Below are 19,285 nucleotides of genomic sequence, written 5' to 3'. Positions count from 1 at the left end.
TTCTCGTTACCTGTAAGGGGGTATTCCAGTCTCGACATTTGTAAAAATCAATTTTTTTTTGTGCGACACATATTTACATTTTACGATAGCACAATATATATAGCAGAATCACACCAAATATCAAGTAAATTTGTTTAGTAGAGCTTGAGATATAATGTAGCCAATTTCCGGAAAAGTAGTTTCGAGAAACGCCCGTTTAAATTCTCCTTTTAGATACCTCGACACTAAAATAGCTTCAATCCTCAAAGCTTGCTTTAACCTGGATATTGGAAAATTGTTCCAGTTGTAATGGTACCCAAACCAGGCTAACCACCACAGGACATGACTTCATATGGACCTATAACCCTTCTATCAGTAATTAATAAACGAATGGAAATCATTTGATGCCTCGAAAACTGACTGTAGTACTCTGTTGCTTTTTTTGACATAAGGACAAAATCTAGCATGGTATACAACCTTTTTTTAATCTCTTAGAACGTCAAAAACCTGATCGTGGGCAATAAGTATTATTGTATGATTTCAGTTATATAATATAATCAACTTGACATGTAGAAGATCACTTCAGTAAGTGATTTACTGTACAACTTATAATCTAAATCTTATTCTAGATACTATTCTAACTTATTTTAAAGCCTATCCTAACTTATTCTAAAAACTATTCTAGCTTATTCTAGAGATGATTAAATCTCGCTCTACGTGTCTATTAATCAGTTCGTATGGAAGTTTGCGTTTGAGCCTACGCACTTCACTGTCATCGCGCACATTTAACTCTTTGGCGAGCACTTTGGGATGCACTAATAGTCTTTCAGAGTACTTCACACTAACACTCCGGATCACACTCGTTATGGGTTCTAAGAGGATATCGCGCTGAATCAGTTTGTTGCACACGTAATATGGGGCATCGACGATGACTCGCAACACTTTATTCTGGAACCCCTGGTGGATATATATATATTAGATTTGCTAATGGTACCCCACAGTTCAATACCATAGGTCCAAATGGGTATAAGTATCGACTTATACAGTAAAACCTTGTTATCTAATGTTAATTTAGATTTACGCTCTATCAGCCCGTACATTTGGTTTAGTTTAAACCCCATCTATTTGCGTTTTGTCACTATATGTTTTTTCCATGTTAAACGTCAATCGATATGCATTCCCAGATATTTAACGTTGTCTGTTTGCGGAAGTTCATGATTATTCAATTTTATTGAGGGATATGTTCTTCTACAAAGGGTGAATGTCACATTGGTAGATTTTGTCTCATTTGATTTGATACGCCACGTTTTCAATCACAGTTCGACTTTGTTAAGATGAAGTTCGACGTTTCTTGTGGCTGATATTGGATCCTCGTATGATGAGGATCGAAATTAGAAATTCGGGGAAATCGAGGGAATCTCCCAAATTTCAAAGGTACGTATAAAGTTTTCACATATTTTTTTATCGAAAATAATCAGATATTTGCGTATAATGTCATTTATACGCAAATATCTGAACCGATGTGATGGAAGACCGGAAGTCAAAAGCCGTTCAGTTTGCTTTTTAAGCACTAACCATATCATATGAGAAGCCGTAAAAAAAATTGCAGGCAACTGCTTCTATGGTGTGGTGGTGAGAACTTTCACATCACGCAGAGAGATCGCGGGTTCGATTTCCGGTAGGCGACGGCTTTTTGTTGTTGTTCTAGTTTAGTTAGAACATTTTTCACATCACCTAGGCTAGGTAGCGGACCTTGGGGCCTGAAACGTTCCTTATTTGCAATAATTGTTTCTTTATTCTTATTTTTCCTCATATAAGTTGCACCTTTAGTTGGCTTATCCATAATAATATAACTGCGTAATATATTGAGTAAATATCTAATAGTAAAAGGAGAAAAATAAAATAGAAAAACATTTTGTTAGCCACGTGTTTTCTGTTTGCTCGGTGCCTTCCTTATCTTGCCCTAGCTTCACTAGACTTTCGATACAATGCGATCTTTTATATTGTCTCAAGTTATAATTCCTTTCCCATGTCACAAATATTACAAATCCCAATGATTTAATGAATTAGTCTCCTGGACTATATAAAAGAAAAAAACATTATAATTTTCGTAAACCTGAACAATTTTCTTAAATATCAGTAAATGTAATTACGTCTTAATACTCAGCAACAAATTCACATAAAGAGATGGGAACAAACACACATGGAACCTCTATCATAAAAAAGTACAACAAACAAATAGTTTAGAAGAGAACAACATAACAGAGAAGAAAAACAATACTAAAATAGTTATATCTCTGAAAATAATTCCGATTTTGAAAAAATCCTCTCGAGGGCATATTCTTAAAGCCTTGAGCTTTGAACATATGAATAAAATTTTTTCAAAGCTTCATATTATCAGTAAAATATACAAATGACGTGTGTTTGTAAGCGATTTTTTGTGCACTTTTTATATATATTTCATGGCTGAGTCTGACGTCCGCAAATAGTATCGTCGACTTGACATAACTCCATAGTTTAGGCGAGCTGATTTATGCAAAATCTATCCCGAATTTGCAGCGGTCCGTGAAAATATCCGAAAGTCGATGAGGCGTCCATAAATTACCATAAATCGTTCGACAACGCTGCCGGGAAAAAATTCCACCTGGCCGAAGATCGAACTCTCTATATATTTTCATCTGTTCCGTTCCGTTTCCCGTCCAAAGCTTCATCCGTCTGGCGGGTAGTTGCTGCAGCGGCTTCGTTCCCGATCTATCCAGAAATCCCGCTGTTATCTCCTGTCCGCGCCTCGAAGATTTCATTACTCGGCTGCTGAATAATTTAAAGACAATTACCCGAAAGATTAGCAGGTTAATCTGTCCGCTGCTGTTACAATTCCCTGGAGGAAATGCGGGACTGAGATCGGATCCATCGATAGAGACTCGGGGAGACGAATGGAATCGTTGCAACGTAAACTGGCGTCGTGTATTTCTCGTTTGGCATGCAGCCAGATGGAACATCCAGCTAAAGCTTTACGGAAAATCTAAGTAATATATATTGTTAGAAATTTAATGGACGAAAATCCATAGGGTTTATCACATTGTAGTATCTGTGTTCGAAATTCGACCAAAATTGGTCGAGTAAAGCATGTTTCACTCATAACAGAGTAAAATGACAATAGAAAATTTAAAAATGATGTGTTACTAAAACTTGTTTTCATGGTAATTTCAGTATAAGATCATAAATGTATATGATATATAACATTAATTAAAAAAAATAAATTTTTGGTATTAAAACAACTATCTTTAGAACTAACACTCATTAACATTATTTATATGGCATTTAATTAAATCTAATTTCCATTAAGTTTCAATTATCAACATATAAAGTTTTGATAAGTTTAAATTACTACTGACATTGAACATGATAACAAAGCATTAAAGTGAAGCAACTATAACAACTTCAGAGCACCAGATATGTACATGATCTTTATTACTTTTATGTTATGTTATAAACATAAATATGGAGTAATAAATGAAGTAACACATATTTGATTATGGAGACAGAGAATATATGAGTAAAACAAATTTGAAATAGAGCCTGACACATAGATGGCGCTACTAGAATTAAATCCATATATTTTTTAGTTAGCCACAACCCTCAAAAGATGCGTGTATAAATTTGACAGCTGTCGGATCATTAGTTTGTGAAGTTTGTGCGTCTCTATTTTGGGATGCGCATGGAATAATTTTCATTGACTACCTTGGAAAAGGAAGGACTATCAACAGCGACTATTACATAGCGTTATTGGACCGTTTGAAGAAAAAAAAAGAAAGTTCTGCTTCACCGTGTCACAAGTCAGTGGAAACGACAGCAAAAATCTATGAATTGGGCTTCGAATTGCTTTCTCAGCCACCGTATTCACCAGAATTGCCCCCCAGCGACTATTTCCTATTCTTAGATCTCAAAAGAATGCTCGGTGGGAAGAAATTTTCGTCGAATGAAGAGGTGATCGCCGAAACTGAGGCCTATTTTGAAGCAAAGGACAAATCGTACTACAATAATGGTATCGAAGAGTTGGAGGGTCGCTATAATCAGTGTATCACCCTTGAAGGGAATTATGTTGAATAAAAAAAATAATTCTACCAAAAAATGTGTTTTACTCTGGTAGGCCGGGGACTTTTCAATAAACTTGTTAAATAAATTGCATATGCAACTGGAAATAATACATGTTCTGGAAATAAACAATTAGGAGACGTCGCAAAGATATTCATTTTTTAAGATAAACTTCACGCTTCTGTTTGCAAACTTCAGTTGTGGTTACGTAAATTTCAAGAAAATAATTCTGCGTTTGTGATATTAAAAGCGCTTGTGGAATGTAAAATGTACGACGCTAGTAAAGGAAATATACAACAAAACAAATGTTGGTTGATGAATTTAATCGTTATTCCCCAGAATATATCGAAGAAGCTAAAGTTGATCAAAAACTTATTCGTAACCCTTTTAGCACGGATGCTGGGGAAGTTACTAAAGGAAACTACGAAGAACTCATTGACAGATAGTGCAAGGATGCTTTTTAAATGAATTCACTTAAGTCGTTTTGGTGTAATCGGTAGCAATTTCTTATACAACGTGGGGTAAAGGTCTCGCTAACTTTGACGCAATTTCCGCTGAGTGGCAATAATGGAATGAATATTTTCTATAAATATTGTCACTATTTCTGCTAGTCCTTGTGGCGTATATTTATTCATAATAAAATTTTAACGTCTACAGAACACAATGGTTAAAGCGAAACTGAGCTAAATGTCTCACAACCAAGTTGCAAGATGGAGAATTTACCCTGCGCTATTTTATGGTTTTCTCAACAGCTTATTTATGTGAACAATGATTTTCTGCTTTGTTGGTAATCGAAAACAAAGCGAGTAATCATTTGAAAGTAAATGATGATTTGCGTGTAGCTTTGAGTAACGATATTAGAACTAACCAACTTCGTGGCGCAGTGGTAAAGGCGACAGGATGGTTCTCCTACTGTTGCGATAGCCGCGTCTTCGAATCCTGCTGGAGCATGGTGGTAAATGTATGTTTGTTATTGTTTAAAATTTGTGAATGTTCTAGGAAAGACAAATTATCCCAGTCAAGCTAGTAACCAGGCTAGGTAAGACCGGATGTCTTCTGGGATGATTTATAAAGTTGGTTACTCGCCACTCGGTAGGCTTATTGCCGACGACCGTGATTTGGAGCCCACGTTAAACTGTATGTTCAGTCCAGATAAACTCTTTATTGGTAAAAGGAGACTTTATATATATATATATATATATATATATATATATATATATATCTATATCTATATATATATATATATATATATATATCTATATATATATATATATATATATATATATATATATATATATATATCTATATATATATATATATATATATATATATATATATATATATATATATCTATATATATCTATATGGACATACGGAGTTCAATTATGGGGATGATGTTCTGCAAATAGTAACATTAATAAAATACAAATTTTTCAGAACAAAGTCCTGAGAGGTATTGTGGGTGCACCCAAATACTATAGGTGTGATTACATACATCAAGACCTTCAGATACCCACACTCAGTCAAGAAATCAAGCGAATTGCAAGGGGGCATGAGGAAAGATTCTATTCTCATACTAATATTGAAATGTTGCAACTTTTGGATACCACCAGAACAGGACACAGACTCAAAAGAATCAAACCATCTGATCTTGTGTAGTGTAAAAACTACAGCAGTGACATGTATAAACATTATTTCACCAGAGACTGAGTTAGGGCCGATGGGTCCTCCTAGCTATATACTTGGATTTTAGTTAGCATAAAGACAAATTGTAGGTTAGACGGAAACGACTAGTAACAATGTATTAATTCAATAATAATTAAAAAATCTTTTTTATCAACTAAGACCTATTACTGAACGTGGGTTCCAAATTAGATCCTTGATATTAAGCCTATTGGTTGTTCAATGACTCAGAAGGCATCTGGTTCATCATCATTGTTATTCCTTGTTGAATATTGAATAGGTAAGACCGGATGTTTTCTGGGATGATTTATAAAGTTGGTTACTCGCCACTCGGTAGGCTTAATGCCGACGACCGTGATTTGGAGCCCACGTTAAACTGTATGTTCAGTCCAGATAAACTCTTTATTGGTAAAAGGAGACTTTATATATATATATATATATATATATATATATATATATCTCTATATATATATATATATATATATATATATCTATATATATATATATATATATCTATATATATATATATATATATATATATATCTATATATATATATATATATATATATATATATATATATAATATTTATATATATATATCTATATCTATATCTATATATATATATATATATATATATATATATATATATATATATAATATTTACTGTATTATACATTGCATTTACTGATATTTAAGAAAATTGTTCAAGTTTACGAAAATTATAATGTTTTTTTCTTTTATATAGTTCAGAGGGCTAATTCATTAAATCATTGGGATTTGTAATATTTGTGACATGGGAAAGGAATTATAAGTTGAGACAATATAATAGATCGCATTGTATGGAATGTCTAGTGAAGCTAGGCAAAGATAAAGAAGGTACCGAGCAAACAGAAAACACGTGCCTAATAAAATGTTTTTTCTATTTTATTTTTTCCTTTTACTGTTAGATGTTTACTCAATATATTACGCAGTTATATTATTGACTATTACAATGGGTAGGCCCAGTAAAGGTGCAGCCCATATGAGGAAAAATAAGAGTAAAGAAACAATAATTGCAAATAAGGAACGCTTCAGGCCCCAAGGTCCGCTACCTAGCCTAGGTGATGTGAAAAATGTTCTAACCAAACTAGAACAACAACAAAATGCCGTCGCCCACCGGAAATCGGACCCGCGATCTCCCCGCGTGATGTGAAAGCTCTCACCACCACACCATAGGAGCAGTGGCGATTTTTCTACGGCTTCCTATATGATATGGTTAGTGCTTAAAAAGCAAACTGATGGTCCTCCTACTGCTGCGATAGCCGCGGGTTCGAATCCTGCCGGGGCATGGTCGTAAATGTATGTTTGTTATTGTTTAACATTTGTGATTATTCTAGGCAAGACATATTATCCCAGTCAAGCCAGTAACCAGGCTAGGTAAGACCGGATGTCTTCTGGAAGAAGAAAGTTTCAGTTTGATTATTATAGTTTAATTTTATTATACCGACATAGTGGTCCCTGCTAACAAGGGTAATATAAAAGTGGTCCCCAAAGAAGAAAAGTTTGGGACACCTATATTAGAGACTTAAGCAAGGACAGATGGAGAAGAACTTATTTTTAAATCATTGTTCAGAAATTGTAATTGTCAATTATTTCGATGTCGACGCCGCGTGTCACTGTTTGTTTTTGTTAGAAAACAAGTTTCAATTTCGACCAACATCAATCAAAGAATGGAGATCGAACCAAACTCCGTTGGGACATATAGACCTCCACCTCCCTCGGAAGGGGGAGCCCTTCTCCCCACGACCGACCGTACGAGACGGCAATAATCAAATTAACTCAAATACAGGACCTGAAGATGCGAGACGTCGTAATCGACGAGATCGACGACAGTTCATAATTCGACAGACATAATTAAATCGTCCCGCGGCTACGGGAACAACCCTTAAACTTGTCAAATGACATATTAGGGTATAATTCCGTCCCGGCGGGACGGCCGCGTCCGCAACCCGGTTTTTTCCCGGTCTTTGTTCGCTGTGGGGACTCTCAAGCCTTTCGTCGATTTCGGGATCCACCGAGTAATGGAGTGTTTATTTGTGTTTTCAAATTATACATATAGTCTATTCAGCTTTATTTTGTACATGCGTCATTTAAATTTGTGACGTCACAACGTCATAATGTTGCCGCGTCAACTCTTAGTTTTAGTTTAGTTTGGCTTTGACATACAACAAAATTCTAATCTAAATAAAATAATTGAATAAAAATGTTATCAAATATAATTTATTTTAACATTATAGTACATCTAAAAACTACAGTTAATTATACAGCCACAATAGTTTACAGGTTAAAGTTATCACGTCTTATCACTATTGCTTTCATCAGATCCACAGCTATATTCTAAGATGTAGCACTTCTAAGAGTAATCCTTCGATAAGGTTAGGCATGAAGGCCTTGTTCATAAACTACAGAAAACGCTACCAAAACAACACACCGAACTGTTAAAATCATACATTACAACTAGAATGTTTAGAGTCAAGCAAAAAGATGCTTACTCTACAATAAAATAAGCTAGAGCAGGTGTACCACAAGGAAGTGTACTGGGACCAATGCTTTATCTACTTTACACTTGTGATATACCACAAATGGAAAATATCATGATGGCTACATTTGCTGATGATACTGCGATTATAGCAGTCGGAGACAATAGTGAAGAAGCCTCGCGAAAATTACAACAGGCAAGTGACAATACACAAGCTTGGAAAATAAGAATTAATGGAAGTAAATCTGTACATGTGCAGTTCACCTATAAACAGACCGTACAACCACCAATAACATTAAATAACACTATCATTTCATATAGCAACAACGCTATATCTGGGAATGAATCTCGATGTAAAAGTTCGCTGGAAGGAACATATAAAGAAGAAAAGAAAAGAACTGAAATTGAAATATAGGAAATTGTACTGGCTAATTGAAAGAAAATCACAATTAACAGTACATAATAAATTGCTATTATATAAGCAAATACTAAAACCTATATGGACATACGGAGTTCAATTATGGGGATGATGTTCTGCAAATAGTAACATTAATAAAATACAAATTTTTCAGAACAAAGTCCTGAGAGGTATTGTGGGTGCACCCAAATACTATAGGTGTGATTACATACATCAAGACCTTCAGATACCCACACTCAGTCAAGAAATCAAGCGAATTGCAAGGGGGCATGAGGAAAGATTCTAATCTCATACTAATATTGAAATGTTGCAACTTTTGGATACCACCAGAACAGGACACAGACTCAAAAGAATCAAACCATCTGATCTTGTGTAGTGTAAAAACTACAGCAGTGACATGTATAAACATTATTTCACCAGAGACTGAGTTAGGGCCGATGGGTCCTCCTAGCTATATACTTGGATTTTAGTTAGCATAAAGACAAATTGTAGGTTAGACGGAAACGACTAGTAACAATGTATTAATTCAATAATAATTAAAAAATCTTTTTTATCAACTAAGACCTATTACTGAACGTGGGTTCCAAATTAGATCCTTGATATTAAGCCTATTGGTTGTTCAATGACTCAGAAGGCATCTGGTTCATCATCATTGTTATTCCTTGTTGAATATTGATTTTCTGTATATGGTTATAAATAATCAATATTTCAAATATTTTTTCTGGGATTATATGTAATAATATCGTCTTAAGCATATCTTAAAATTGTTCTTAGTGTTTTCTATAAAGTTCTAGGTCTGGTTTGAGTCTTTGGAACATCTTGTCTTTGAAATCTACCTCGAAAAAAAAAGCAAGAGGTCATCGATTAGCGAGGAAAACGGTGTAAACTCATTGACAACACAACGCGATACTTTCATCCAGGCCGGATACATCAACTACAAGTGGACTCTGTTCTGATTAGAGTCTTGTGGATGTTCCGGACGTGCTCGGCGGATCGCAGTTGGCCGCGGGCCTAACCGTACGCGTTGGCCTCTGACCGATCTCAGCGGCGCGTCGGGACGCTCCGGCGTCGCAGTGATTCTTCGTCGCGGTATCAGGAAGGACGTCACGCGACCCGCCAACTTGATCGAAATAACGCGGAAACAGTCGTGCGAGTTCAGTGCGTCTGTTTTCAACTATTTAATTTTTTTTTGATAGATATGTGGTGGGTGGTTTAGTTGAGTTGTGAAGGTGTTCTGGACACTTACTAGTGATAATATATCGGTAAGGTTTATCTTGTCTTGATAATAATAAATGATTGGGTACACAAACATGATTTCGCCCTTTTAGAAAATAAATCTCATCAGATAACGCCACTGCCTATAGTTTGTCACACTTACCAATTTACCGGCGTTTAACACCTTTTATTTATAGTTAATAACAATAGTACAAAACTTCATTTTTATTCGTTGGAACATTCTCAAAAAAAAACAAATAGCGAAAAGTTCTCTCTACAGGAAAAAGCGCCCCAGAATTATTGTAGGTTTAAAATTCACAGTATAATTCCTCGAGGCACACTCATTTAATTGCTATGCGAGAATAGAGTTTACAACATTTACCCCACTAGCCATATTCACCAGACCTTGCACCGTCAAAATATTATTTGTTCCGATCGATACGGTCACCCCTTATTTCGAAAACGGCCCGCTTCGTTTGAAATTTGGGATGATATAATGTTGTTTTCTGTTTATTAATTATTTCTTGGTTGCGATCTTTTAAAATTTCTTGTGGGGTATTTTATATTAAAAGGAAATATGTTTTAATTAATATTAATTATAAGATGATTAAGCTCGAGCAACATTTTGAAGGCTTTTTGGTGGTATATTGTTGTGTGTTTTAATGGAATACGTATACGTATATATGTTAATTAAAAAATGTTGTTATACAGCTTACCTTAATATAAGTTCATTCAATTTTTTCTTCCTTTCTTAAATTAATCGAATTTCGAACTGCCTTTTTAACTGTATTTTATAGTATCTTTTTTATCAACTAGGCCCTACTGAGTCCTCAGAAGGCATCCGGTCTTCACCTATTGCTTAAAGTAAGTACTAATCACAAAGGGTAATGTTTGGTGAATATGGAGTGTTATATCGCAATTGTAAACGTTTCATCCCTTCTTACTACAAAATGATCACGGCGTAGATTCCAACTGCTTTATGGCAATAGTTTATTCAGAAATATTTCAACTTTATATGATAAAAGTTGAAGAAACAACACTGCCTGTACTTTATTTTTGTGCTTTGTTATATTATTATTAATGAATCACTGGTGCTTTAATTAGCTGTGTTAATTACACATTTCCAACCTATAGAATAAAATGAATTAGTCATAATACTGCACAAACATCTTCATTACTTTTTATTGTTATCACCGTAATTATTCATATAGTGTATAAAAAATAATTCTGTTTGTTTTGATTTGGTTTAGATAGTTGTATTAACTTATATATTATACAGTAAATTCGTTATTGTAATTTTATATTTATATCCAGAAAATTTACCTTGGTTTCTTGGAGATTTTTACACCTGATCTGATAACGGTGGATCATAAAAAGGAATCACACTTTTTTGGCATTGTTTTGCTTTATTTCGTACTCCGGATCAGCTCTACAAACAATGCATAACAAGCTCCATATTTTTTCGTGATAAATTTGGAATTATGTGCGTGTGAATATGGCTGACGTTTATTGTTCGGTATTTAGTCAATTTTACTCTAGTGATAGTATATTATCTCGTTTTGTATGTAGTCTTTTAGAAATGTAAAGCTTCCTGGTATTACAGTTTCGTCCAATGTTAGCCTCTACGTTGTCCTACCATTTATGATTCGTCAACAGCAACTGTTGGAATTATGTTTATTTTTTTTGGTGATGTTTTAGATATGTTAAGTTTCACTCATAATGATTTCGAATGTTAAATATTCTATATTTGCTAAACGAAAATAACTTGAATTCATTTTCATCTTGAATTCATTATATACAATTTACTTTGCAACTAAGACTCTAGAAAAAGTCAGCATTTACATAATCAATTTCAGCATCTTAACAGCAATTGATGGAAATTTATGACAGCCTCTTCAACTTGAACCATTGATAGTAGGCGGGATAAAGGAGAGTGGATTCTAATTCTAATTCCTCAACTGCAAATCACTTTTGAGAATTCTCTAATTTCAAGATTTTATTCAGAAAAATATAGTCTTGTCTGACATATTATAGAAGCACGTGTTTCTAAAAACAATCGATGTATCTTAGAAAAAAACATGTCAATCTGAGACAAAATCGCTAATATTTGAATATTATTATGTTAACGGATGTTCTATCCTATGATATGAAGTTTTCAATCAGATAATTTAGCATAAAAAACGCATAGAAGACAATATCCTACTTTGTCACCAAGGGCAAATATTTATAGCGGAAATTACTAAAAGATTTAAAAAAAAATTATATATTTAAATGCTAGTTAACATATTTTCAAAACAGATAAAAAACACTCCCTAATTCGACATTAATTATGTCCATGAAATATGAAACATTTTTCGTAAATCCAGTAATATAGTTTTAAATTAATATAGTATTAAATATTCAAATTTTTATACTTTTAAATATTAAGTATGTAAATCGTATCTCTTTTATTCAATATTAATGAAAAATTTTCCATTTTTACCACATTTAGTATGAAAATGTATGTAAAACTGCCCTTTGAAATTTTATTGACTTTTCCCATCCACCAAAATAAGAAGCGCTTAATTATTGTGTCCTGTTGTGGATGCTTCAGACAAGTAATTATGTTTAAAAATACAAGCATTTACTAACATAAAATATATTAACAATATTAATTAAATTAGTTGTACATACTTTTGGTAAATAAAAAAAATAAAAATCTAAAAAATATATACAACAATGATTGTTTGCAATATTACCCTATATACACTTATTTGTTGATCTTTTTCTGCTGATTTCATTATTGAATAGGTTAAGGTAAAGGTTCTGTGAACCAACGCGTAACGTTCGATAATTCTTTACATTGTTTGAATCAATCTATGTATCTGTATCTGATTTAAAATGTTCTAAATTAAATATTAACAATATAAGCTTTCGCTTAATTATTTCGCTAATAATTTAACGAAAGAATATAGCTGCAGAATCTGTTAAAAGTTTGAAAGCAACCAAAACCTTAACCGATTTTTCTTTTATATTCACGTAACGCCGCAACGATAGAAAGAAGGGAGGTCTGGTGGGATTTAGTTTCGGATGGAGAGGAGCGAAATAGCGAGGCCTCATTACAATAACAGTAAAATATAAAGCCGCAGAGTTTGAAGTGAATTATTTCGTTGTTATAATAACAAAGAAAAACAATTCCCCGTGGTATGGACTGCATCAAACTCGTCTTTCTCGAACTATATCACTTCAGAGAGTTGGGGAGAGTGTTCGAGAGAGTTTTTGGTATATTTATGAGTTTTTTAGAACTGCAGTTAAGGTTACAAAGGTTAATAATTGTTTACTAAGTTAGTGAACACTAATATTTCATAATTAAGTTTGAATATGACAATTTAAAGATACTGCAAGCTGTCTGCCCAATGGTTGCTAACAATGGAATTAAAATACATATTTCAATAATATTAATTATAATAACAACATCATTTCTAATTTCTCACCATGTTCTATTTCTTGTAATGTTCAGAAAAAAAAACAACGGCTCTGGCCTATGATTTACAACGATATCAAAATTGTCTCTGATTTTGAAAGATCAGATTAATGAGTTTGAAATTGTTTTGTGTTTCTGAGACTGAAATTTGGTAGTAAAATATCGCTGACAATAAGCTTTCTTATGCCGGTCTATTGCTGTTTAAACATATGGACTTTTAGAGGGAGATATGCATGCATGGATAAAGTTGCAGTAACTCCGAATATAATACGATTTATTTTATAATATTCTTAAAGATTCGAACATTGAATATATTAGAAAAAAGTAGATTATTGATTAAAACTTTTAAAAAACATTAATCTGTAAATGTAAAAACTTTGGGTTTTGTTGGCTGTTTTTGTTAAATAAATATGTTTTCTTTTTAATTTAGAAGAACGTGATTTAAAAGTAGTTCTTAAAGACAACTATCTATCGTCTGTTCAAAGTTACTTTGTACATATGTTATCTAAATTTGTGACATAAAACGTCGCAATGTTGCCGCATCAACTCTGAGTTGTAGTTTAGTTTGGCTTTGATATACAACAAAATTCTAATCTAAATAAGTTAATTAAACAAAAATGTTATGAAATATAATTTATTTTATCATTATAGTACATCTACATTCCTACATTAGTACATTAGTTTGTACAACGTCTGGTCGGTCGGAATGTGTGGCTGTTGATGCGATTGTTGTCTGAACACTCACTACCACTTTGTGGAAGGAATTCGCACGGGAACTGAAAACACTGGTTGAATAAAAACTTGTTTACTTCGATATTGAACGATACATGTGGTCGATGGGAGAATGGACAGGAATTAGGTTAGGTAAAGGAAGTATGGTAGCGTTGTAGAAGTGGTACTGTTACAAGGGGGTAGAGAAAAGGAAAGAGGGCGAGATGTCATCGTGGTGGTCTTTTATAACCGGGAATCGCATGGTACCAATCCACCAGCGTTACCCACCTTTGACTTTGATGTAGGCGAATGCGTGGTGGCCTAAAGGGTTGTAGCGATCGCTACAACCTCTTTTCACTATTGCTTTCAAGAATTTTGCATATATCTGACAAACGGACGACTTCGACAGGCTCATTCGTTTACGTGTTCTAACTAATCAGACAGCATTGTGTCTCTTTTTAACTACAGTAAAATGAGAAGGAAAATATTGTCTGATTCTTAAACGAATTTACAAATTGCGGCAGGCAATACATTAAACATCTTGATGACGTATGTACAAAAAAACTTTGAATAGACTACAGTATTTCTTCCTTCATATTGTTTAAGCTCAGATATAATATTTTAGAGCTAAACTTTATGAGCAATTAATGCATATACTTCCAACGTAGTCCACATAGTTTTCAAACAAGGCACACTCTTCACACGTAACTACACTTGACTTGGTTCAAAGGGTTTTTGTCTCTTCAACCTCCGGATAAAGCCACCGTTGTTGAGCAGCTGTAGTACTTCGACGTTTTTATGTTCACGTAATCTCTCTTGATGTTTTTCTACAAGCCATTTAATGTATTTGCTGACTGTCGGTACCATTAGACCTTTGTATATATCCTCAATTATAATGTATCATGGAGCGTTAACAATGCCCCGAAGAATTTTCTTTCGGTGATTTTGGATAATATTAGTATTTGATTCTTTGTTCAACACCATAATTACATACCGTTGGTCGACATTGAAGTCCTTAACATTTGCTTATATAATAACAGTTTATTGTAGAGTGTCAGTTCGATAAATATAGTCTCATAACATCCAACACAATCGCCCGATTTGATTCCCTTTGACTCCACTCGCACTTCAAAAAATCTTTATTGAATTTATTTAATATCCTAGTATAAATATGGCAACAAGAATATGACGTGCATTTTTTCATCAACTGGAATTATCTCAAAGTTAATTTAGAAATCTAGTGTATTGATTAATAAAGTGCCACTGTTATAAACTGGCATTGTATTTATGTATTATATTAATATACCTTTTAGAAGCTTTTAAGTTATTAGAGAATGATAAAAGTACCTCGGAGTTTTCCTCCATTAATTTTCCATGATTGCTCGAACATATTTCATGCCGATGGTTTTAGAACGGTCATTAATTGCCCCGTAACCGTATTTATAGGGCAATTATAGGCCGGCTAAGTCGTAAAATAAATGAAAACAGTTTATATAAAAGTGCAGTAAAATTTAATTGTAATAAAATCGTTTCGGCTTTAGTCAACAACCGATTCTTACGACGAATGGGAATTCGGAATATATTTCATTCCTCTTGTCACTGGTCACTCGTACTGTTATCACTACATAGTATAAAACAAAGTCGCCTTTTCTGTCCCTATATCCCTATGTGCGCTTAAATCTTTAAAACTACGCAACGGATTTTGATGCGGTTTTTTTCAATAGATAGAGTGATTCAAGAGGAAGGTTTATATGTATAATACATGCATAATATACTAAGGCAACATTGCTAATTTTAGAGGTTTCTAACGTGATGTCGTAAATTAACCTATTTTTTAGGCTTATTTAGCAATTAGCAAAAACGCTGCCTAACCCTACGAGTTAGATCAAATTAATGTACTACAGTATTGTACACCATAAAAAGGTCTACAAAAAAGTCCGCGATGGTATATGTTTATCTTTTAGGGATAACCCACATTAACCATTTTTATTGTTTACTTTTTACGTGAGAAAATGGCTTATTTACGAAGCTATTTTAAGCAATACGGCATTAATCCTTATCGAATTAAGTACCTTAAATACAGTGTGCAATTAATATAGATCAATATGGTTCCTTACAGCATGTAAATTAAACAAATATTTTCGGAGATATTACAAATTTAAAATTTGCGTTTAAAAATGTGTAATGTAATAAAAATTGTATGAATTTAGATATTCCAAAGATAGCAGGAAATCTTCATAGTAAGTATAGGGGAAGAGGAATTGTTTTACTCCAAATTTAATGCGTGCAGCCAAGGGCAGTAATGAATGAACCAAAAATACTGGATCGATTTTAATCATGTTTTCATTGAGTGACATAGGCATATATATTTTATGCCCGTGCAAAGTCGGAGCGGGCCGCTATGTTTTTATATACAACGTTCATATTTTTTCTGTAGTGTATTTAATTTAGTATCAGCATTGCACCCGTGCGAAGCCGGGGCGGGTCGCTAGTATTTTAATAAATAGAAAAGCGATACCACAGAATAGTCAGACATAGAAGCAGATCTGCCACATAGGAGGTTGTGACTAGATAATGCGCGTCAGAACCGCAGCAGGCGCAACAAGTGGGAATATTTTTAGTGGGAAATTTTAAAAATATATTTTAATTCAAATAAATATTTATAAAAATGTTTATAAAAAATCCACAAAATGATTTTGAATGACCGTAAGCAGTAGCAGACACTCTAAAGATATCAACTGAACCTGTACATCAGTCAACAATAACACACATCTTCCTCTTTTCACAGTATTTCATATGAATATAATTATAAATCATTTGTTAATACTTTTTTTATTATTATTTATTATTAAGCATTAATTATAGCCAAACTTACCCATGTAATTTATTGTTCTGTCATGTCAAAGATGACATTGTGATGTTGATATTGACATTACATCTTTTTACCTTATTACCAACGAATGGGCTATACTTGCAAAAATATTGGCCACAGTATGAACACAAAATGTGTTGGAAAGTCTCTCTATTACTCTATGCACTCAGAAACCAATTAAAAAAACCTCAATCTCTCAATGTTTTTTCAATTGTCTTCTATGCTTAGAGTAATAGAGAGAACATGCAATAGAAGCCTCTGGAGAAAAGTTTCGTTACGTCCAACATCCAGGTGGTTATTAGAATAGGCTATTCAAATAATTTGATTAGTCCGTTTAAATCTCCACTATAAGTACCTGTAAGAAAAACTATTTTGCTGTGAAAACATTTGATTGGCACTTCAATAAAGTTTCGCCTATACTCTTAGTGGTTCCACAATCTGCCCAATAGGCAATAAGTATTTCTTATGTTTATATTATATGCATGTTATTGGCATGTAGAAAATCACTTAATTAAGTCATCTCCTGTATAAAGTATTATCTTAATTAATTATACTAAAGCTTATTCTATTATAAAGTCTATATATGTTCAATAATCAGATCAGATGGTGTTAAAGGTTTTAGTCTACGCACTTCACTATCACGTCGAATATTTAGCCGATTAGAGCGTACATTGGGATGCACTGACACTCTTTCGAAATACTTCTCACAAACACGTTGAATTACACTAGTTATAGGTTCTAGAGGAATATCGCGTTGCATCATTTAATTTGAAACATAGTGCGGAGAATCAACAATGGCACATAACACCTTATTGTGGAACCGGTGAATGATGGATATATTAGATTTGCTAGCGGTACCCCTTAGTTGGATTCTATATGACCAAATAGGCTTGAGTATAGACTCATATAGAAATACCTTGTTATCTAATGATAACTTGCGCTCGATGAGCCAATATGTGACTGGATCTTCATGAGATGCTAAGATTGCTGTGTCCTTTGCGTATGTTGCCACAGTAGTTATTTTTGTGGTGGATAGATTGAACTCCTTGCACGTACACTACCTTGCGGAAGTCTTTAATTTATTAGATGTAATTCGGTATGTTTATCGCCTTGTTAAACAGTAAAATGTCTATCAGGGAGATACGATTTTAGTAACTGATAGTCCGGATGAGAGAGAAGTTTCTTTAATTTAATCTGTAAGCCCGTTTACCATATTTTGTCCTGTACACCTGATATTTCTCTAGGAAAGCAACCGAACAATATCTTTTGGCATTTAGGTTCATGTTTATTTTGTTTACAAGCCTATGCATTTGTACTATAATCCCGTGCTTATTACGAAACCCAAATTGATGTTTTCGAATAATCTTTCTTTTTAATTGTTACTGAATCAATGAGTTCTAATAGGACCAAAAAATTTTACAAACTATCTTGGTTAAGTATCCTTAGGCCAATATATTTATTAGGATAATTACACAGTTATTTCTTTAAAGGAATGAATCCCCGCAAGGTAGTTTTTAAATTTTTAATTGATGGTGGTATTAACAAATTGATCTTACTTGGACAATACAATTTTGCACTATTTAGATAATGAATTGCTCTGCACCAAAATTCTTCTTGTATTGAACTTACAGTTAATCCTCCTTTGGTGTTAAATATGTTTGACGAGATGAACCAATCTGTTTACCTATAAATGACTGTTATAGTTGCGAGGATCTGAAACTACTAATTATAAAAAAAAATCTTTTTAAAATTTTAAATTTAAAAAATGTCTATAAACTTTTTCCATTTTTTTGTACAAACCTTGTATTAGCAATAATGAAGACATAAAAAACAGAATTATCCGATTTGATGCGGTTTGAAGTTATGCGCGTTCATATATTAAGTCAAAAAAATCAGGTGTTAAATAGAATCAGAAGGGAGTAGACACCCTAATAAGTCTAGATTTACATCCAGTTTTCAGTATCTAAATTAGAATCGTCGGGAAACGAGACACATTAAACGCAAAATAGACTTAAAAAGTGTCACGTAATGACACCCGTCCATCGTTCGTAACTCGACGGCTTTAGTCTGATCTCCGCGCCTCTTTTTATATCTATATCGCATTAAAAAAGGGGAGGGACGCGACATAAAAAGCGAGATTTAACCGCTACAAAATTTGTCGTAAACCGAAAACTTTACGAGGATAGAAGAAGAATAACAGTCGTCGATGAGATAAAAGCGTCGGATGGCCATCAAAGCGGTGCCGAAAAAAAAACGCAGAAACCGAGCTGCGTTCGGGGGATCGATATCTAAATTGGTCAAGACTATGTCGCCCTTTCGGAGGGGAAGTT

The 19,285-nt window shown here is 33.6% G+C and overlaps 1 protein-coding gene across 1 annotated transcript in view; it reads left to right on the top strand.

The window, feature by feature from the left end:
• The window catches only part of LOC143200196 (uncharacterized), a 198,033-nt gene that overhangs the window by 3,330 nt on the left and 175,418 nt on the right, over nucleotides 1-19,285 (top strand). The window contains exon 3 of the mRNA XM_076410599.1: nucleotides 10,726-10,773. Coding sequence (XP_076266714.1) covers nucleotides 10,726-10,773 — 48 coding nt within the window. The remainder of the gene's footprint in view (nucleotides 1-10,725; nucleotides 10,774-19,285) is intronic.

The sequence above is a fragment of the Rhynchophorus ferrugineus genome, unplaced genomic scaffold (genome assembly GCF_030347505.1).
Source record: "Rhynchophorus ferrugineus isolate W39M unplaced genomic scaffold, kcgeb_rfMv2 rfM7, whole genome shotgun sequence".
Lineage (NCBI taxonomy): Eukaryota > Metazoa > Arthropoda > Insecta > Coleoptera > Curculionidae > Rhynchophorus > Rhynchophorus ferrugineus.
Note: the sequence above shows the minus strand (reverse complement) of the source record. Positions and strands in the feature narration are given on the sequence as shown.